At 35.5% G+C, this 19639-nt stretch overlaps 2 protein-coding genes across 4 annotated transcripts in view; one reads left to right on the top strand and one right to left on the bottom strand.

Annotated features, from left to right (window-relative positions):
* Nucleotides 1–421: 421 nt before the first annotated feature.
* Nucleotides 422–4643, bottom strand: neurod1 (neuronal differentiation 1). Its single transcript, XM_029458665.1, has 4 exons — nucleotides 4558–4643; nucleotides 2659–2910; nucleotides 2008–2237; nucleotides 422–1569 (listed from the first exon to the last, which is right to left on the bottom strand). Exons 2-4 carry the CDS (start codon nucleotides 2886–2888, stop codon nucleotides 1010–1012), a joined length of 1020 nt encoding a protein of 339 aa, XP_029314525.1. The 5' UTR covers nucleotides 2889–2910; nucleotides 4558–4643; the 3' UTR covers nucleotides 422–1009.
* A 4188-nt stretch (nucleotides 4644–8831) lies between these two features.
* The window catches only part of itprid2 (ITPR interacting domain containing 2), a 40208-nt gene continuing 29400 nt past the window's right edge, over nucleotides 8832–19639 (top strand). For 2 of the 3 annotated variants that reach the window (XM_029458664.1, XM_029458662.1), the window contains exons 1-2: nucleotides 8832–8907; nucleotides 14834–14965. In XM_029458664.1, coding sequence (XP_029314524.1) covers nucleotides 14923–14965 — 43 coding nt within the window. In that variant the 5' untranslated portion in view covers nucleotides 8832–8907; nucleotides 14834–14922. Of the gene's footprint in view, nucleotides 8908–14283; nucleotides 14313–14833; nucleotides 14966–19639 lie in introns of all 3 variants that reach the window. The other variant, XM_029458663.1, reaches the window with a different exon arrangement.

The raw sequence follows: 19639 nt of genomic DNA, 5'->3' as shown, positions 1-19639 counted from the left end.
TAAAAAACACTACGGTTTATAACTGACCTTTTGACAACAGCTGTCTGGAAATTTGGATCGTAGAACGACTCAAACTGTGCGACAGCTGACCAAAATTTCAGACCTGGTTTGTTACTAATTATTATTTGCATTATCATTTAATCTGTTGATTACTTTCTGGATTAATTATTCTGAAAAAATGTGGAAAATGTCCATCACAATTTACAAGAACCCAAAACTCAATCCATACAGTGGCAGTATTAAGCCTGGAGATAAAAGGTTTTTATGTGACACTGACGACATATTATATATCAACCGACTTTTATTTTGTTATTTTTCTGTATAATTGTGTTTTCTAAACATGATAAATAGAGTTAAACTGAAGTGAACTGGACACACTGTACTGAACGGAGGTGTTGTTGTTGTTTTGTTGTGTTGTTGCTGATGAACAGAGACTCTCAGATAATTCACATTGAATTCCTTTTAATAAAAGGCCTTTATAAACATCTATCTTATAAAATATGAACAAAAGTCACATGAAATGTTAACAGAACGCTACAGGAACGTTATAAAAAGCACAAAGTAAAAATCACATGAACAACATGAACACTTCAGCCCAGTTCCGGCTCAAAGCCGCCTTACATACAGACCCAAAAATAGAGAAATCTTTATTCTTTCAACATTTGGAATTATCATCTGAGCGTAGCTCAGATTTGAACAAAATTGCATAGTTTCCTCCAGATTATTGCTTTTTGATTATTTTTATGTGATAATATGGATAATAACGAGACATTCAGAGACCGTCTCCTGCAGGATGAAGAGCTACACAGAAGGTTACATCATCAACGTGACATCGGCATCACATGGTGAGGAGTCCAAGAGCCTGACGCAGACAGAAAGAAGAAGAGAAAGAAGGAAAGACAGCTATGAAATGATAGACATACACAGAACTGTCTGTCTGTCCATATAACTGTCTCTCAGTTCGTCTCTCCGTCTTCATCAGTCTCTCTGTCCTCCATCCTCCTCTTCCTCAGGAGTCGTGGAAGATGGCATTCAGCTGGGCGTTCATCATCCGCTCATGGTGTGAGTGTCCGTCAAAGCCCATCAGCCCGTCCACCTGCAGCTCACCACACCGTGGGTTGGACCCCCCGCCGTTATAGAGAGCAGGGTGTCCCCCAGCTCCTCCGCCACCGTAATGCACGCTGAAGGAGAAACTCTTGTCGTAGTCGGCAGCTGTGGCGGTCTCGTGCTTGAAGGACGAGAAATTCCCGTTGATGCTGAGCGGCGGGCTGAGGGGCGGGTCAAACGCCGGGGCCTCCGATACCAGGACGCCATCAAAGAAGGGCTCCAGTGGGCTGTAGGGTTGACCTTTGACCTGGTGGAAGATGTGGGAGGGCTCCATGGTGCCGTAGGGCGGACTGGGCAGGCCGGCCGTTAGCCCAGAGCTCTGGTAGGAGTAATGTCCAGGATAGGTGGCCGCGCCGGCGGGAGGAAGGTGAACCGGTAGGTCAGGCGTCTGCTCCGGCAGAAAGGTCCGAGGATTCAGCTGCAGGCAGCCCGCCACCAGGTTAGTGGTCGGCTGAGACAGACCTAGGAGCAGAAAGACAATAATTTGTCAATACTGATACATATCATCAAGCAATGAGGCTAGCATCGCTGCTAGCCTTGCTGCTAGCATCGCTGTAGACTGGTGAGTCTTTTCCCACAACTACTCTTTTGCTAATTTTCTTGGAATTAAATTTTCTTTGCTTCAAATAAGGTTAAAAATATATCGTATATACAAATATAGTGATTTAGTTTTAATGCCCACATGCACTTCCAGCTTCGGCAAAAGGGGGCGCTATAACAAAATAGTTTCTTGATTAAGTTTTGGTGAGTTTCAAAGACACTTCAATATAAAAACCCCTCCCTGGGTGAGGCATGTTAATGATTTCCCCCCTTATGTTAATTTCATATAATCAGAGATCAGGCTTCAGACTGACTCAGGTTGTAGGTCAACCTATTCTGTTTCTGTAAGGTGACGCTGACCTTTGCAAAGCGCCTGGACGAAGCTCATGAGGTCGGGCGCTTTGCCAGAGCGCAGGATCTCACTCAGGGCCCAGATGTAGTTCTTGGCAAGGCGTAGCGTCTCGATTTTGGACAGTTTCTGGGTTTTGGAGTAACAAGGGACGATTTTCCGGAGACCCTCCAGAGCGTCATTCAACCCGTGCATGCGGTTCCTCTCCCGGGCGTTAGCTTTCATACGACGGACCTTAAACCTTCAGGAAACAACACAGATTCAAAGTTAACTATGGCTTCTGGGTAATGAAGCATTGGTCTGAAGGGCCTACTTTAACATATTCTTAGATCCACAAATCAGTTTTTAGACTATATCCTTCAAAAGTTTGATGGTTCTGTTTTTGTACTTTCATCAAATAACAATAACTTGGCCATTTCAGTCCAGATGTTTTGTCCCTTTAGTGGGATCATGACAACACTTTGGTTCAGAGTGTCTGAACAAGTATAAGGGTCAGATTCCCATAAAAATCTACTGATCACAATCCCGCTCCTCAGAGGATAAACCCTGCAAATGTTATTGACCACATTATTTTCCCTCTAGCGCCACTCTCAGAACAAACTTTACACGTTTACGCATTTTAGCTGAAAATGTTTGTTTTTAAAAAGACATCAATCCTTCACCTCTGAATACGAGCCTTTGTCATCTTCTTCTTCTTTGGCCCTCGCCTCTTGGGTTTGTTCTCTCCATCCTCGTCCTCCTCTTCCTCTTCGCCGTCGTCGTCTTCCTCTTCATCTTCCAGATGGTGGAGGCTGTCCTCCTCTTCCTCCCCTCCTTCTTCTGAGGGGCTGTGAAGCTCCTGCTGCTCCTCCGACTCCACTGACTCCTGCTCGTCCTGCAGAGACCTGGTCATGATGCTGATTCTCTGTTTGAAACTGAAGAATAAATATGTTATTAAGGTTTTAATAATTGTTGTTATGAAACTTAGAAATAACCACCTCATTTGTTAATTTGTCATATTTTGCAGAACATGTAGCATTTGTTTTTACATCATTAAGTTAATTGTTTGCAAAGAAACAATGTCTCCAAAGATTTTTGCTTTTTAGAATTAAAGTCGGTTTTGTTGGACTTGATTTCACAATATCATGATTTATCACTTAAACCACACAATTATATCTATATTTAATGATGAAAAGATTCCCATGAGATCAGACTCTCTATTTGGCTAATTTTACATCTGTCCACATAATCCACAGGTATACGGGTGGATGCTGTTCTAACTTTTCTTTTCTTTGGAATACAAGGGCCAGAAACACAATAAAAAGCATTATATTGAGCTGCTGTGATTTGTGTAGCCTATTTGAAAAGTAAATAGGCTACATTTGAAACTCATTGGGTTTTTAAAAAATGCAGAATATAATAAATGTAGGCCTAGTTTAAATCTTAATTTAGACGACTTTCTAAAAATGTATTAAATTGATTAAAGTAGGCTATGATTCTTTATGTGTGTCTGTGCAGGAATAATGAAATATAGCTTACTAGAACATAATAGGCTATAGGTTAAATAAATAGGACGGCAAAATGATGTCAACATAGTTGCAGCAACTATAATAAAAATAAGAGTAATTTCCAGTTTTAAGTCATTTAGACCAAACTCACACATTTGCCGCGGACGACTTAAAACATACAACCTTTAGTATTATAATTTCACTGTATAGTAAGTTACACAATTCAAAAACTGTCGCAAAAACAGCCGTCAGATTGTCAGGAGAAAAACGGAATCCTCTCTTAATTCAGATTGGTTATTGATAAAAAAAATACAAAAATCTGCAGCTCTGGTCAGTGAAATTAATTGTTTGATCTTTTTAAAAGACGTTAAAATTTAGTCCGTTAGAAAAAACATGTATGTTTTATTTATAAGCGGAATACTTAGACTATATAGCCTACTAATATACTAATGACGCATTAAAACAACCATACACCTACATTCACCGTTGATTAAAATAAGTAGGCTGGAAGTGGAAGAATTTGAATTATTATTACATTATGATAATTACTCCTTCCCGTTTTCTGCTTACTGCTCCCGTTAATTTTGCAGACCGACAGACAGGTGGAGGTGAGCGGACAAAATAGAACAAACACAATAAACAACTAAACTGAATAAAAGACCCAAACAAATGCGTTTTATAAATTCCATAAAATAAGAAACAGCTGAGGGCAACGAGAAATATAGACTTTTTAGCCTATAATTATAGTTATAATTATTAGCGTGTTTAAAAACACTAAAACTATAGAAACTAAAGAAAATATAGCCTAAAACAATTAAAAACTAATCAGAATTGAGAAAATAATGAATCTTGGTTTATTTTTCACGTAGATGGAACGAAGTATTAAGTTACTGAATCACTGTTAATTATTCTCTGATTTAAATTAGCATTGATGGATTATTAATTTGGTATAAATAATTAATCAGAATTATAACCCTGAAGGTAATCACACAGACATCTGAAGAACCAATCAGAACAGCAATTTATCAATCAAAGATATTAGTTATTATTCTGTAAAAAAAAGAAAAAACCTACCTGTTGTAACAAGCCGCTGTTCGTCAGATCGCACGCATCCCGCGCGCTCTATGTGCGTGTCTGGGCGTGACTGTGCGGTATCTGCTCTGAGATTTCTGAGGTGTGTGTGTGGGAGGATGCTGGTTTTATACTCAGCATCCCACACACACACACACACACACACACACACACACGCATACACACACACAAGGGTATGGAGGGGAAATTAGCATATCGAGGCCACGCCCTCCCGGCACGCGCCATATGGTGCGTACGTCATTACAACGGCCCCGGGGATCACATGACAAATCTTCCATTTGTATCAGCCAAAGTATCTCTCTCTCTCTGTCTCTCTCTCTCTCTCTGTCTCTCTCTGTCTCTCTCTCTCTCTCTCTCTCTCTCTCTCTCTCTCTCTCTCTCTCTCTCTCTCTCTCCTCTTTCTCTCTCTTTGTGAGGAAAATTGACCATCTGTCGCAACACAGAACCACGCATGCTCACAAGACATCCTAATCATCATGGAAGGTGCGTGATGATTATATTGATAGTTTGTAAAGGTTTATCATTATTGTTACTGTAGTAGAAGAAGAAGAAGAAGAAGAAGAAGAAGAAGAAGAAGAAGAAGAAGAAGAAGAAGAAGAAGAAGAAGAACGTTGATGATGATGATGATAAAAATCTAGAATATCCCCAGACTACAGACAAAGCATCCTGGGTGAATTTACACTTGGGAGTATAACTTTTGTTGGTGCATGTCGATACCCGTCCTGTCACCTTTACCTGCACTAGACTTTACCCATAACCCCAACTCGTTCTGATCCTGTGCCACACCTGGTCCCCCAACCTGGTTATTTGTGTAAAGTTATCTCGACAAAAATACAGAGTGATTTGCAAGTACTTACTCTGTAAACACGTTTTTTTCTTTTCACATAAAAAATGGTATAGGGTTTACAAATGTAAATAGTTTTACCACAACTAATGCATGTAAAGTCACAACTATTGGACGGATTGCTGCAAACTTTGGTAAATTCAGAGAAAGAATTCTAATAACTTTGGTTTTCCCTTCATTTTTCACACAGGGCCATTTCACACTTTGGTGTAGGACCAAACACCTGTAAAACTACATTCCCATCAGCCTCAGCTGTTTGGCTTCTTTGTCTTATAACTTTCCTTAATTTCCTTCACTTTCCACATCCACTGCGTCAGACTGGCTGCATCTTAATCGGCAAGAAGCTGTGGACTTTGGACCGGGCTGTTCTCCAGTGAAGAGGTTGCTGTGGTGACAGTAAACCGGTTGCTAGGAGGTTACCATGCAACTTTAAAGGACCCGTGTGTCTGTCCCATCCTCCGACAGCTAATGGTTAACATCAGTTCTGGACTAATGAATATAAAACTGAAGATGTGGACTGTGCTGCTCATGAATTCTGAGTATACCACGTAACGATAATACACTTTTTTCTTTCTATAACACTTTTCTCTGGTTTAAGTACTTTATAATGTCAAGAATAAAAGCACAGATACCTAACGCAGGTCACACAGAAGTCACAGTTTGACTGTTTTTTTGTCAAACCAAAGGTGTAAGTGACTTTGAATGTTTACAGTTTCATGGATTAAAACATCCAGAAATGTAAGATGTTTATCAGGAGATAGGAACGGAATGAGGAAGTTAATAATTTAATATAAACAGCAGTGAGATGACAGTAGTTCAGGGCGGAGAAATCTTTTGTCATTTAAAGTAAAGTAAAGGAACAGTAGAGCAACTCGCTGTTGAATAAGAACCATTATTGTATACTTCAGGCTGTGTGTGTGTGGAGAAGGTCAGATTACCCTAGTCATACATTGAATGTAGCAATGGAAACTCAACACACACACACACACACACACACACACACACACACACACACACACACACACACACACACACACACACACACACAGTAGTATATCTCACACAGCAAGAGCAGTGTTTTATAATTATAATTTACTTTTTAAGAATTTACAGTCAAAACATTCAGTCAGTTATTTAATATAACGTTACTTTAGACTTCCTATATCATTTATAAGCAGTATATAAACATTGAGTAAATGGTTTATATAACATACTATAATGTAGTTTTAAGCAGATATACATTAAGTGTTTGTTTTTTAATGTACAGTAACTTCTTCTGTGAAGAAACTGTAGTTTACTGTATTGTTATCATTATATGTTTATAGATCAGCCATCACTTATGGGGGCCGCAGGAGGAGTTATTGTTCTTGCCAAATACATTAATAACCATTTAATAAACATATATTTATTATGAATATATACTGCTTCTTAATGCTAAATAGCAAGTGTTACCATGATTTTGTTTTTAAGGGGATCCCAAAACAAACACTTCCATGAAGAGACAGAAAACTAAACATTACACAACAAAGCTAACCTTAGACTAAAGATATCCCAAAAGAAACCCCACAATGAACGAGAGGAACAATGGAACAAACCTCACGGAGAGTAACTGAGGAGGGATTGTTTATTTCAATGAACAATGTCAGGGAAATCCAGTATCGGTAAAATAAATTGTGGGAACCATAAAGAACATCAATACCAAAATGTACTTTCGTCACAATTTGATTAATATGTGGTTTAAAGATAAATTCAGACTCAACACATAATATTTAATCTAACTTCATTGAATTACCTGAAATAGAGAAAATATAGTTTCCCTTCCTGGGTATACAGACATGACTAATTTCAGAGAACCTTCACAGCATCAGTAAATAAATTATTAAAATGTTGGTGGGTTTAGTTTGCAGTTATCAGTTATACCTAAAATGAATCAATGTGTTTTGCAGTTCTCATCTCTGATCCATCAGCATCAGTAGAGATGATAATCAGTTTAATGGTGGTTGGTTTCCATCTGGTGGTTGAATATAGATACTGCAGGTAAAAGCTCAGGCCACCACACACTTCTTTATTTATTTATTTATTCCTTCCTTTCTTTCTTTCTATCTTTCTTTATTTTTTTCTTTTTATACAGTGTCAAATGTTTAATTGGATAATAATATTTTATTTGGGTGTGTATGTGTTGGGTTTTGTTTGTTCTTTTAGTTGGCAGCAAACCCTTACGTTTATATTTCTTCTATAAGTAACCTATACAGGCCATAATGAAGGAAAACCCATAATACTGTACAATACACTAAGTGTAGTGCACATCTCTGCTTTACCTGTACACACTGATACTCTCTCACTCTAACTCTGTCAACGTGTATCTCAAATGGTCCCTTGTAGAGTTGTTTCATGGTCATCTGATGTCTTTTCAACACTCTATCTATTGTAGAGATGCTGATTGAGTTTATATTTTGAAAGACGCCATTGTCCTCTAAGGTTGCACTCTATATCTCTCTCAGTGTAATTGCATTATTTGCTACAGTATCACCATGTTGCAGATCTCTTGCTCTTGTTGAGGTGTAAAAACTGCTCTTCTGCCTCCAGCACACGGTAGTCGTATAGTCCTACACATTGGAATTCATAATATTAGGCTACTGATATGTGCTGTACTGTGTGCCTCATGTATTTCTCACAGCATTTCAGACATGCAATGACTTTTATATTTATTTTATTGACTTTACGTAATTCCATATTCCATATTACTGTAATGATATTCATGGTATATATGCCTGACAGATTTTGCGAATTGAACGGACTATGTGCCTGGGACTAACAAAATGATTCATACATGTTTCGAAGAGTATTCAACTGAAAGCAACATGATCAGTTTTAATATAGATATTTTAGCATATTCAATTGGCAAATTGTAGACAATAACTTTTTCATAAGCATAGATGAGCTAGAACATTTGCAATTTGTTTAAAATGATGAGAAAGTGCCCAGTGGTTTTGAGGTTTTTTGAGAAGAAATATCTATATCCTTTACCTCAGTAAAAGCACTAATACCACACTGTTAAAATACTACACTACAAGAGAAAGTGGGATGAAAAACTGTAACCTGAAAAGTAAGTGTAGGGAAGTAAAAACTAAAATATTTGCCTGGGTGATGTAGTGGAATATAAATATGAAGTAAATAGAAATACCTCAAATGAGCACTTAAGGACGTTACTTGAGTAAATCTATTTAGTCACATTCCACACTAGCAAATCTTCATTATCGTTTGAACATTGTACCAAAGCAATTGAGAAAAACTGTATGACCGTCCTGTGTGTACGAAATCAGTCCGGCAGGTGTCGCTGTTTCTCCGCTGCAGCGCGTGACGGACACGCCCCCTCTCCTCCTGCTGGTTTCAGGAAGCGGAAGCAGGAATGTTGGAGTGTTTTCAGAAAAGTTTAGACAAGTTTGACAGTTTGGGAGCAGAGACACAAACTGCGGATAAACATGACGGTGAGTACCTGTACCCTGTTCACAGTACCGCTAATAATACTGCTTATTGTACTGCTGAATGTGATAGTACTGCTGGTTGTTAGTTTGTGAGGACACGGAGAGTTTTACTGCTGTCAGTCCTGTCCTCCGTATCAAACTGAGCAGCAACTAAACAGGACAAACAAGTTGAGTCTGAGCAACAAAAAAAAGAAGAAGCGTTAAATAACACATGTGGATTTATTAATGGTGTTTTTATTTTAATTTAAGAGTACAGCACGTGTTTAAAGTGATTCAGACCAGCATCTACTGTACACGATGTGTTGAAGATGGACAGTGGTGGAAGTACATTTAATCTACCAACGTTACTGAATTTAAGTACACTTTTGAGGTACTTGTATGCTTTTCAGAGGCAATTATTGTACTTTTTTACTGCACTACATTTATCTGACAACTTTAGTTTCTTTACAAACTTTACAAATTCAGATTTTTTAACATAAAACTTACAAAAGTCTTGAAAATGTGATATTTTGTTATATATTAAACTACCCAACAGTATATACAAGTACTACAGTTGAAATGTTTAGTCAATTATCAGTTAGGTGATTGACAGAAAACTATTGGCAACTATTTTGATAATCGTAATATTGAAATGGAAACACTTCAATTGGGAGGATTTGTTGCTTTTCATTTGAACTTTAAGTCCTAATTGAATTGTACTATTGTGAATTGAATTTGTACAACTAATTAGACAATACAAGCAATGTAAAGGTGTCACTTTGGGCTCTGGTGAATTGTTATCTGGATGTTTTCTAGATTACCTGTGTAGTCTAGACACTAACTCACGTTTATTTTCGTTATTGATTAATCCACCCATTCTTATTCTCAGTTTATAACCAGTGGTGGAACAACTACTCACATCCTTTACATATGTAAACAATGCCCCACACTATATAAATACTCCATTACAAGTAAAAGTTCTGCATTCAAAATAAACAAAATTATGTGAACATACAAACGTATCAGCAAAATGTACTTAATGTAGGCTATGTCAAGTAAAAGTACCCATGCTCCTATCAATGTAATATTATTATATATTATAAGATAATTATCACTGATGCATAGATGTGTAAGCAGCATTTTATTGTTGTACCTTCTAGAAATGTATTTACTTCTAACTACTTTATATACTGTTGGAAAGTTTAATGTATCATATTTTTTATCTTGTGTTTTTTTTTTAATGTAAAATCCTTGAAGTGACCAGAATTGCCACTTTTCAGATAAATGTATTGGAGTAACGAGTATTTACAGGACCACCTCTATGAACAGATTCATTAATCATTTTAGTTGACGTCTTAAAACAACATTCAGGTGCCCATGCACACTGAAACAGGTTTTTTCTTGCTGTAATCATTATATGCACATGCCACTTGCTTTTTGATTGTTTTTAGTCCCTTAATACAACAAGGGCTGCAACTAATAATTATTTTCATTATTGATTTATCTGTTGTTTATCTTTTTGATCAGTTAAAATGAATTGTTTTGTCTATAGAATGTCAGAATATATATATATATATATATATATATATATATATATATATATATATATATATATATATATATATATATATATATATATATATATATATATATATAAAATATATAAATATATAAAATATAGCATTTGTTGCTTGGGAATTTATTCAAACAATAAGTCGATTAGCTAAATGAATGTTCTGTCCTCCTCATAAACTGGTGGCATTAATCCGGCTGAAACAAATGATTTACGACAAGTTGAATAATCTGAATCATTCGTACGGGCGACTTCACGCTAAAAAAGTAGATATTTAGGATACAAAAATCTTATTTGCATTGTCCCTCTGAAATGTAGTGGAGTAGAGGTATAATGTAGCATGACATGGAAATACTATTATAGTATATATTACTAGTATATAAGTTCAAATACCTCAACATTTGCTTAAGTACAGCACTGTAGTAAATGTTTTTTGTTTTTTTCCACCACTGCTTTTCATATATGTTTCACGACTGCACATAAGGATTTAATTACAGCCTTTGTTTAGCTTCTCTTTGATCTTCTAGCGTGTCATCCTGCAGTTTACTATAACAGTGATGTAAACGGGCTCCTTGTCCCCACATACACACTGTTTAAGTCCGTTTGTAGTGAGCGTTGAACATTATCAGTGAGAGGAAGGTTTGAGTGTGTTTGCTGTTGCAGGAAACAGACTGTAAGTGGGGTTTCATCTGTACAATCGTGACCTCTTGAGTCTGGTTTCTGTCAGATTTGACGACAGTCAGTGGGTCATCTTCTCTCAAAGACATTTGATTTACGATAATATAAAACGGAGAAAAGCAGAAAATCCTCACATTTTTATACTTAATTGCAAGAGTGCCAGTGGAGGAAGAAGTATTAAGATAATTTTCTGAAGTTAAAGTAATAAAAATACACTTTAACTGTAAAATCACTCTATTCCAAATAAATGTCTTGCATTGGTACATTTCTCAAGTCATCCTTACATTTGCCAAACAGCAAGTGCATTTCTCGAAACAATTCGTACAAATGGCACCACACAATGGATTACCTGCAAAAGTCATTAGCTTTCTCGAAATCCTTAGTTTATCTCTTCAAAGGTAATATCATGTCAATGCCATCAGTAGTCCTTGTGTCATTGTTTACAAACAAGATAGTCAAAATGCAGCCATGTGTTCAATATTACAGTGGACTCTTAAGTTTTTCTGATGTAAACTATGGCTAAGGTTATGATAAAAATCAATGAAATTGCACAGGGCTGCACTTTTTCTGTATGACATATATCAACATAACAGTACAAAGGTACACTTTATTGTGCGTGGGAGACTGATTAAAGAGATTGGACAGGATTCACATTTACGCCATTACTGTTTGCACTGTAATCTGTTGACCATGTCATTGTGACACAAAAAAGAAAAAGACAGCCCTTTTTAACAGCACTGCATAGCACAAAGGAAAAAATACAAAATGTGTAATGTAAACATGAGAACCCCCTTGGGAGAACATGCAGTGCTGTTTGGGGAACTTCAGGGCAGTCTTTCACATTCCCCTGCTTTTGTGAAAGTCAAGATTCACCTAAAAGAGCAATTAATCAATTTAGGACACATTTTGAAATGGTCTGATTAGAAATGTATATAAAATATGCTTGACAGATTATGGACGACCATTTTGCATGTAATGACTTATGCAATGAATTAATGCCTATAGATGTTTTGGGGCAACAGAGTACCAGTATAACACATTTTGATCAACATGACATAAGCAATTGATAATGTAGGAAACGGTAGACAATTGTACGTAATTTGTTCAAAGGAATGAGAAACTGATTTTGTGATGTGCACAAGTGACTTGATGATGTGGAGGTTGAACAATAGTAAGAATAACTGTAAAAGTAAAATGGGAGATCTATCTATCTATCTATCTATCTATCTATCTATCTATCTATCTATCTATCTATCTATCTATATATTTGATGATTATTACTCGTGCATTAATGCAAAGCAGGATTTTACAGTTTTATTTAGAAATTGAAGGTTTTTAGATGTCTAAGTTACATATAACAACAGCATATAAATGACTGTAGTGTGTGGAAGGTCCTAACTACATGTTGAAATTTTGTCACTAAAATATGTTTAATGTGATTACATTGAAGATGGACATCTGAAAAAATTGAGCTGAAAAGATTAGTCGATTGTCACAAAAGAAATCTGAAACTATTTTGATAATTGATGGATTAATATTATTATTCATATTTTTTCTTTAGATGTTTCTTAACTCCACCATGACAACTTGTTACATTGAAGTCATTGAATACTTTAATAACCGTCAGAATCCAAACTAAACACAGCTCCTGTCCTCAACACTAAAACCTCTTTGTAGCCTGCTTTAAGCCTAAAGGAGTTACTTACTGGGGTGAAGGATGACTAAAGAGGGTGAAAACGAATGCACTCGCTCTCTGCACACTGTCTGTCTGTGAGTTGTTGTTTTCTAACGTTCCAGTTTTTTTGCATTTACAAGAAAAATCTAAAAATAAATAGCATCCCATCTGTCTCTCTGTATCTCGGACAGGAAGTTGTTCTTTTATTCATCCTAAACACTTGTTTCCTGTTTCACACATTCTCATTTAAATTTGGCTGCATGCTCCTCTATTTTTATCCATCCATTTCCTCCAGTGACTGGCTCCATATGGATTACTTTATATTGACCTCCGTGCTCTTAGTTTTATTTCAGTAAATATCTCTGTAGCTGTATCCCTGTGTTCGCTATTGTTAGTCCCTATGTACCCGTAATTACCTATTATTACATACCTGTTTTTTAAACAGTGTTCAGACTTCCTCAGTAGTAAACTGTGATCTTGTTCCTGTTGCGATCAACAGTAGGCTGATGGGCTAGCCAGCCTTTTGTCTGTGAGACTGAGCTGAGGGAGTGTGGTGTGGTGTGGTGTGGTGTGGTGTGGTGTGGTGTGGTGTGGTGTGGTGTGCATATTTTACACACTGAAAGGTTTAGTATAATCATTAGAAAATGAATCGTCAGCATTCTTGACAGTCAATTCATTCAAGTCATTAATGCCGTGCTATGAGGCTGTACTGAGGTACAGTGATGCTTTAAGCTAACAATAACAATGCTGATGTTAAGCAGGTATAGTGTTTACTATGTTAATCTAGTGTGTTACTAAACACTATACAGTTGATGCTAATGTAATGACATTAGTTTTGCAGTGTTTTGTTTATAAACCAAAGTAATGGAGAAAGTGACAATTTGACCTGATGATGACGCTAGATATAAAGTCACAGGATCATCAAAGTCATGACAATTCATCCTGAGGGGAACGTAAATGTCTGAACCAAATTTTATGGCAATCCATCCAACAGTTGCTGAGATATTTCAGGCTTTATTTAAGTAACAGTAGCAACACCACAATGTAAAAGTCCTCCATTACAAGTAAATACCCTGAACTCAATGTCCTACTTAAGTAACAGGACAGAAGTATTATCAGCTAAATATACTTCATCACTATGCACTAGAATTGCAGCATATTTATCAAACGTGTATCTGACACATTAAAATAATATCCGCAGCTACTAAATATGTCACATCTTTTCATGAGCTACTTTATCTACTTTATAGGCTCTCATTCAGAACTATTGAAATGATAATTAAAAGTTTTAAAAGAGAGAAGATGTAAAGCATTCTGTTGGAGTTGTTGGAAGAACTACAAAAAAAACTTGATCGTCAGGATTGTACAGAAAGTGTGTGCGTGTGTGTGTGGTGTGTGTGTGTGTAATCTCAGCTGGTCTCAGTGTGGGTAACTCGGTCATTAATAATAAAGGCCACTTCTCATCTCACCACAGAACATCTTCACTCTGTTTCATCTGTCCAGGTTGGAACACTCTACTATCTAGGCGCTCCAATTTAGAGAAATTAATTAATTAGTAGTTATCCTTGTGAGCTTGTATTGATGTTTTATTGTGCCAGAGTGATTTATAGAATTGCATGTTCTGTATGTGGAGCTTGTTCTCTGTATGCTTCTGCTTTGCATGTTTCAATTAGTGCCTAATATTGCAGCATAATGTCTTGTTTAATGCTTCAGTTATATATTATCTGTAATATTCACAATGTTATTGCTTTGTATGTCATGTATTATGTGCTTCTGTGTTGCATGTGTTAGTATCTAGCAATGTAGTATAGTTATGTCCTTTTTATTGTAGTCTCATTCAATAAAATATTCTTTATTGGCATGAGAGTAACAAAGACAATATATTTGTTTTTAAAGAAAGGAAAATGGTGCAATTCATTATCATTATTTTTTTTTTTTTACTAACATTAATATTCTCTTCTTTTTTTATTATTGTTCTTCATGCTTATTTCATTAACTTTATCTTTATGTCTCTCTCACTCAAGGTGTGTTACCTTTTGCTGATGTTGCTGTAAAGTCGTCAGTCTCCTCTGACAGACTGACTGTCCTCAACCAGACACACAGACAGGCAGATATGGAGAGCGGATCTATGGGAATGGACACTAGCACTGCTCCAGGTGGGTCATCTTACCTATACAGTTGGTTAGCTGAAAGAAATGGACATAAGTAATAAATATACAGTTGAAATGATGAATGAAAAAAATGGATAGCAGTTAAATCAATAAGCTGAAAGTAACGGTAACTGATAAAAAGTTTGAATAATTAGCTAAAAGTAACGGATAAACAGTTGGAATGGTTAGCTAAAAGTAACGGATAAACAGTTGGAATGGTTAGCTAAAAGTAACGGATAAACAGTTGGAATAGTTAGCTAAAAGTAACTGATAAACAGTTGGAATAGTTAGCTAAAAGTAACGGATAAACAGTTGGAATGGTTAGCTAAAAGTAACGGAGAAACAGTTGGAATAGTTAGCTAAAAGTAACGGATAAACAGTTGGAATAGTTAGCTAAAAGTAACGGATAAACAGTTGGAATGGTTAGCTAAAAGTAACGGAGAAACAGTTGGAATGGTTAGCTAAAAGTAACGGAGAAACAGTTGGAATAGTTAGCTAAAAGTAACGGATAAACAGTTGGAATAGTTAGCTAAAAGTAACGGATAAACAGTTGGAATGGTTAGCTAAAAGTAACGGATAAACAGTTGGAATTGTTAGCTAAAAGTAACTGATAAACAGTTGGAATGGTTAGCTAAAAGTAACGGATAAACAGTTGGAATAGTTAGCTTAAAGTAACTGATAAATAGTTGGAATAGTTGGCTAAAAGTAACGGATAAACAGTTGGAATGGTTAGCTAAAAGTAACTGATAAATAGTTGGAATTGTTAGCTTAATGTAACTGATAAATAGTTGGAATAGTTAGCTAAAAGTAACGGATAAACAGTTGGAATGGTTAGCTAAAAGTAATGGATAAACAGTTGGAATGGTTAGCTAAAAGTAACGGATAAACAGTTGAAATTGTTAGCTAAAAGTAACGGATAAACAGTTGGAATGGTTAGCTAAAAGTAACGGATAAACAGTTGGAATAGTTAGCTAAAAGTAACGGATAAACAGTTGGAATGGTTAGCTAAAAGTAACGGATAAACAGTTGGAATGGTTAGCTAAAAGTAACGGATAAACAGTTGGAATAGTTAGCTAAAAGTAACGGATAAACAGTTGGAATGGTTAGCTAAAAGTAACGGATAAACAGTTGGAATAGTTAGCTAAAAGTAACGGATAAACAGTTGGAATGGTTAGCTAAAAGTAACGGATAAACAGTTGAAATTGTTAGCTAAAAGTAACGGATAAACAGTTGGAATGGTTAGCTAAAAGTAACGGATAAACAGTTGGAATAGTTAGCTAAAAGTAACGGATAAACAGTTGGAATGGTTAGCTAAAAGTAACGGATAAACAGTTGGAATGGTTAGCTAAAAGTAACGGATAAACAGTTGGAATAGTTAGCTAAAAGTAACGGATAAACAGTTGGAATGGTTAGCTAAAAGTAACGGATAAACAGTTGGAATAGTTAGCTAAAAGTAACGGATAAACAGTTGGAATAGTTAGCTAAAAGTAACTGATAAATAGTTGGAATAGTTAGCTAAAAGTAATGGATAAACAGTTGGAATGGTTAGCTAAAAGTAACTGATAAATAGTTGGAATGGTTAGCTAAAAGTAACGGAGAAACAGTTGGAATAGTTAGCTAAAAGTAACGGATAAACAGTTGGAATGGTTAGCTAAAAGTAACGGAGAAACAGTTGGAATTGTTAGCTAAAAGTAACTGATAAACAGTTGGAATTGTTAGCTAAAAGTAACTGATAAACAGTTGGAATGGTTAGCTAAAAGTAACGGATAAACAGTTGGAATAGTTAGCTTAAAGTAACTGATAAATAGTTGGAATAGTTGGCTAAAAGTAACGGATAAACAGTTGGAATGGTTAGCTAAAAGTAACTGATAAATAGTTGGAATTGCTAGCTAAAAGTAACTGATAAACAGTTGGAATTGTTAGCTAAAAGTAACTGATAAACAGTTGGAATGGTTAGCTAAAAGTAACGGATAAACAGTTGGAATAGTTAGCTTAAAGTAACTGATAAATAGTTGGAATAGTTGGCTAAAAGTAACGGATAAACAGTTGGAATGGTTAGCTAAAAGTAACTGATAAATAGTTGGAATTGCTAGCTAAAAGTAACTGATAAACAGTTGGAATTGTTAGCTAAAAGTAACGGATAAACAGTTGGAATAGTTAGCTAAAAGTAACGGATAAACAGTTGGAATAGTTAGCTAAAAGTAACTGATAAATAGTTGGAATAGTTAGCTAAAAGTAACTGATAAATAGTTGGAATAGTTAGCTAAAAGTAACGGATAAACAGTTGGAATAGTTAGCTAAAAGTAACTGATAAATAGTTGGAATAGTTAGCTAAAAGTAACGGATAAACAGTTGGAATAGTTAGCTAAAAGTAACGGATAAACAGTTGGAATAGTTAGCTAAAAGTAACGGATAAACAGTTGGAATGGTTAGCTAAAAGTAACGGATAAACAGTTGGAATAGTTAGCTAAAAGTAACGGATAAACAGTTGGAATAGTTAGCTAAAAGTAACGGATAAACAGTTGGAATGGTTAGCTAAAAGTAACGGATAAACAGTTGGAATAGTTAGCTAAAAGTAACGGATAAACAGTTGGAATAGTTAGCTAAAAGTAACTGATAAATAGTTGGAATAGTTAGCTAAAAGTAATGGATAAACAGTTGGAATGGTTAGCTAAAAGTAACTGATAAATAGTTGGAATGGTTAGCTAAAAGTAACGGAGAAACAGTTGGAATAGTTAGCTAAAAGTAACGGATAAACAGTTGGAATGGTTAGCTAAAAGTAACGGAGAAACAGTTGGAATTGTTAGCTAAAAGTAACTGATAAACAGTTGGAATTGTTAGCTAAAAGTAACTGATAAACAGTTGGAATGGTTAGCTAAAAGTAACGGATAAACAGTTGGAATAGTTAGCTTAAAGTAACTGATAAATAGTTGGAATAGTTGGCTAAAAGTAACGGATAAACAGTTGGAATGGTTAGCTAAAAGTAACTGATAAATAGTTGGAATTGTTAGCTAAAAGTAACTGATAAACAGTTGGAATTGTTAGCTAAAAGTAACTGATAAACAGTTGGAATGGTTAGCTAAAAGTAACGGATAAACAGTTGGAATAGTTAGCTTAATGTAACTGATAAATAGTTGGAATAGTTGGCTAAAAGTAACGGATAAACAGTTGGAATGGTTAGCTAAAAGTAACTGATAAATAGTTGGAATAGTTAGCTAAAAGTAACGGATAAACAGTTGGAATGGTTAGCTAAAAGTAATGGATAAACAGTTGGAATGGTTAGCTAAAAGTAACGGATAAACAGTTGGAATTGTTAGCTAAAAGTAACGGATAAACAGTTGGAATGGTTAGCTAAAAGTAACGGATAAACAGTTGGAATAGTTAGCTAAAAGTAACGGATAAACAGTTGGAATGGTTAGCTAAAAGTAACGGATAAACAGTTGGAATAGTTAGCTAAAAGTAACGGATAAACAGTTGGAATGGTTAGCTAAAAGTAACGGATAAACAGTTGGAATAGTTAGCTAAAAGTAACGGATAAACAGTTGGAATAGTTAGCTAAAAGTAACTGATAAATAGTTGGAATAGTTAGCTAAAAGTAATGGATAAACAGTTGGAATGGTTAGCTAAAAGTAACTGATAAATAGTTGGAATGGTTAGCTAAAAGTAACGGAGAAACAGTTGGAATAGTTAGCTAAAAGTAACGGATAAACAGTTTAAACAGTTGGAATTGTTAGCTAAAAGTAACTGATAAACAGTTGGAATTGTTAGCTAAAAGTAACTGATAAACAGTTGGAATGGTTAGCTAAAAGTAACTGATAAACAGTTGGAATGGTTAGCTAAAAGTAACGGATAAACAGTTGGAATGGTTAGCTAAAAGTAACTGATAAATAGTTGGAATAGTTAGCTAAAAGTAATGGATAAACAGTTGGAATGGTTAGCTAAAAGTAATGGATAAACAGTTGGAATGGTTAGCTAAAAGTAACGGATAAACAGTTGGAATTGTTAGCTAAAAGTAACGGATAAACAGTTGGAATGGTTAGCTAAAAGTAACGGATAAACAGTTGGAATAGTTAGCTAAAAGTAACGGATAAACAGTTGGAATGGTTAGCTAAAAGTAACGGATAAACAGTTGGAATGGTTAGCTAAAAGTAACTGATAAATAGTTGGAATGGTTAGCTAAAAGTAACGGAGAAACAGTTGGAATAGTTAGCTAAAAGTAACGGATAAACAGTTGGAATTGTTAGCTAAAAGTAACTGATAAACAGTTGGAATTGTTAGCTAAAAGTAACTGATAAACAGTTGGAATGGTTAGCTAAAAGTAACGGATAAACAGTTGGAATGGTTAGCTAAAAGTAACTGATAAATAGTTGGAATAGTTAGCTAAAAGTAATGGATAAACAGTTGGAATGGTTAGCTAAAAGTAACGGATAAACAGTTGGAATAGTTAGCTAAAAGTAACGGATAAACAGTTGGAATGGTTAGCTAAAAGTAACGGATAAACAGTTGGAATAGTTAGCTAAAAGTAACGGATAAACAGTTGGAATAGTTAGCTAAAAGTAACGGATAAACAGTTGGAATGGTTAGCTAAAAGTAACGGATAAACAGTTGGAATAGTTAGCTAAAAGTAACGGATAAACAGTTGGAATAGTTAGCTAAAAGTAACTGATAAATAGTTGGAAT

This window comes from Cottoperca gobio, chromosome 21, assembly GCF_900634415.1.
Source record: "Cottoperca gobio chromosome 21, fCotGob3.1, whole genome shotgun sequence".
NCBI classification, from domain to species: domain Eukaryota; kingdom Metazoa; phylum Chordata; class Actinopteri; order Perciformes; family Bovichtidae; genus Cottoperca; species Cottoperca gobio.
The sequence above is the reverse complement of the archived record's forward strand: the minus strand, read 5'-3'. Positions and strand labels throughout refer to the sequence as shown.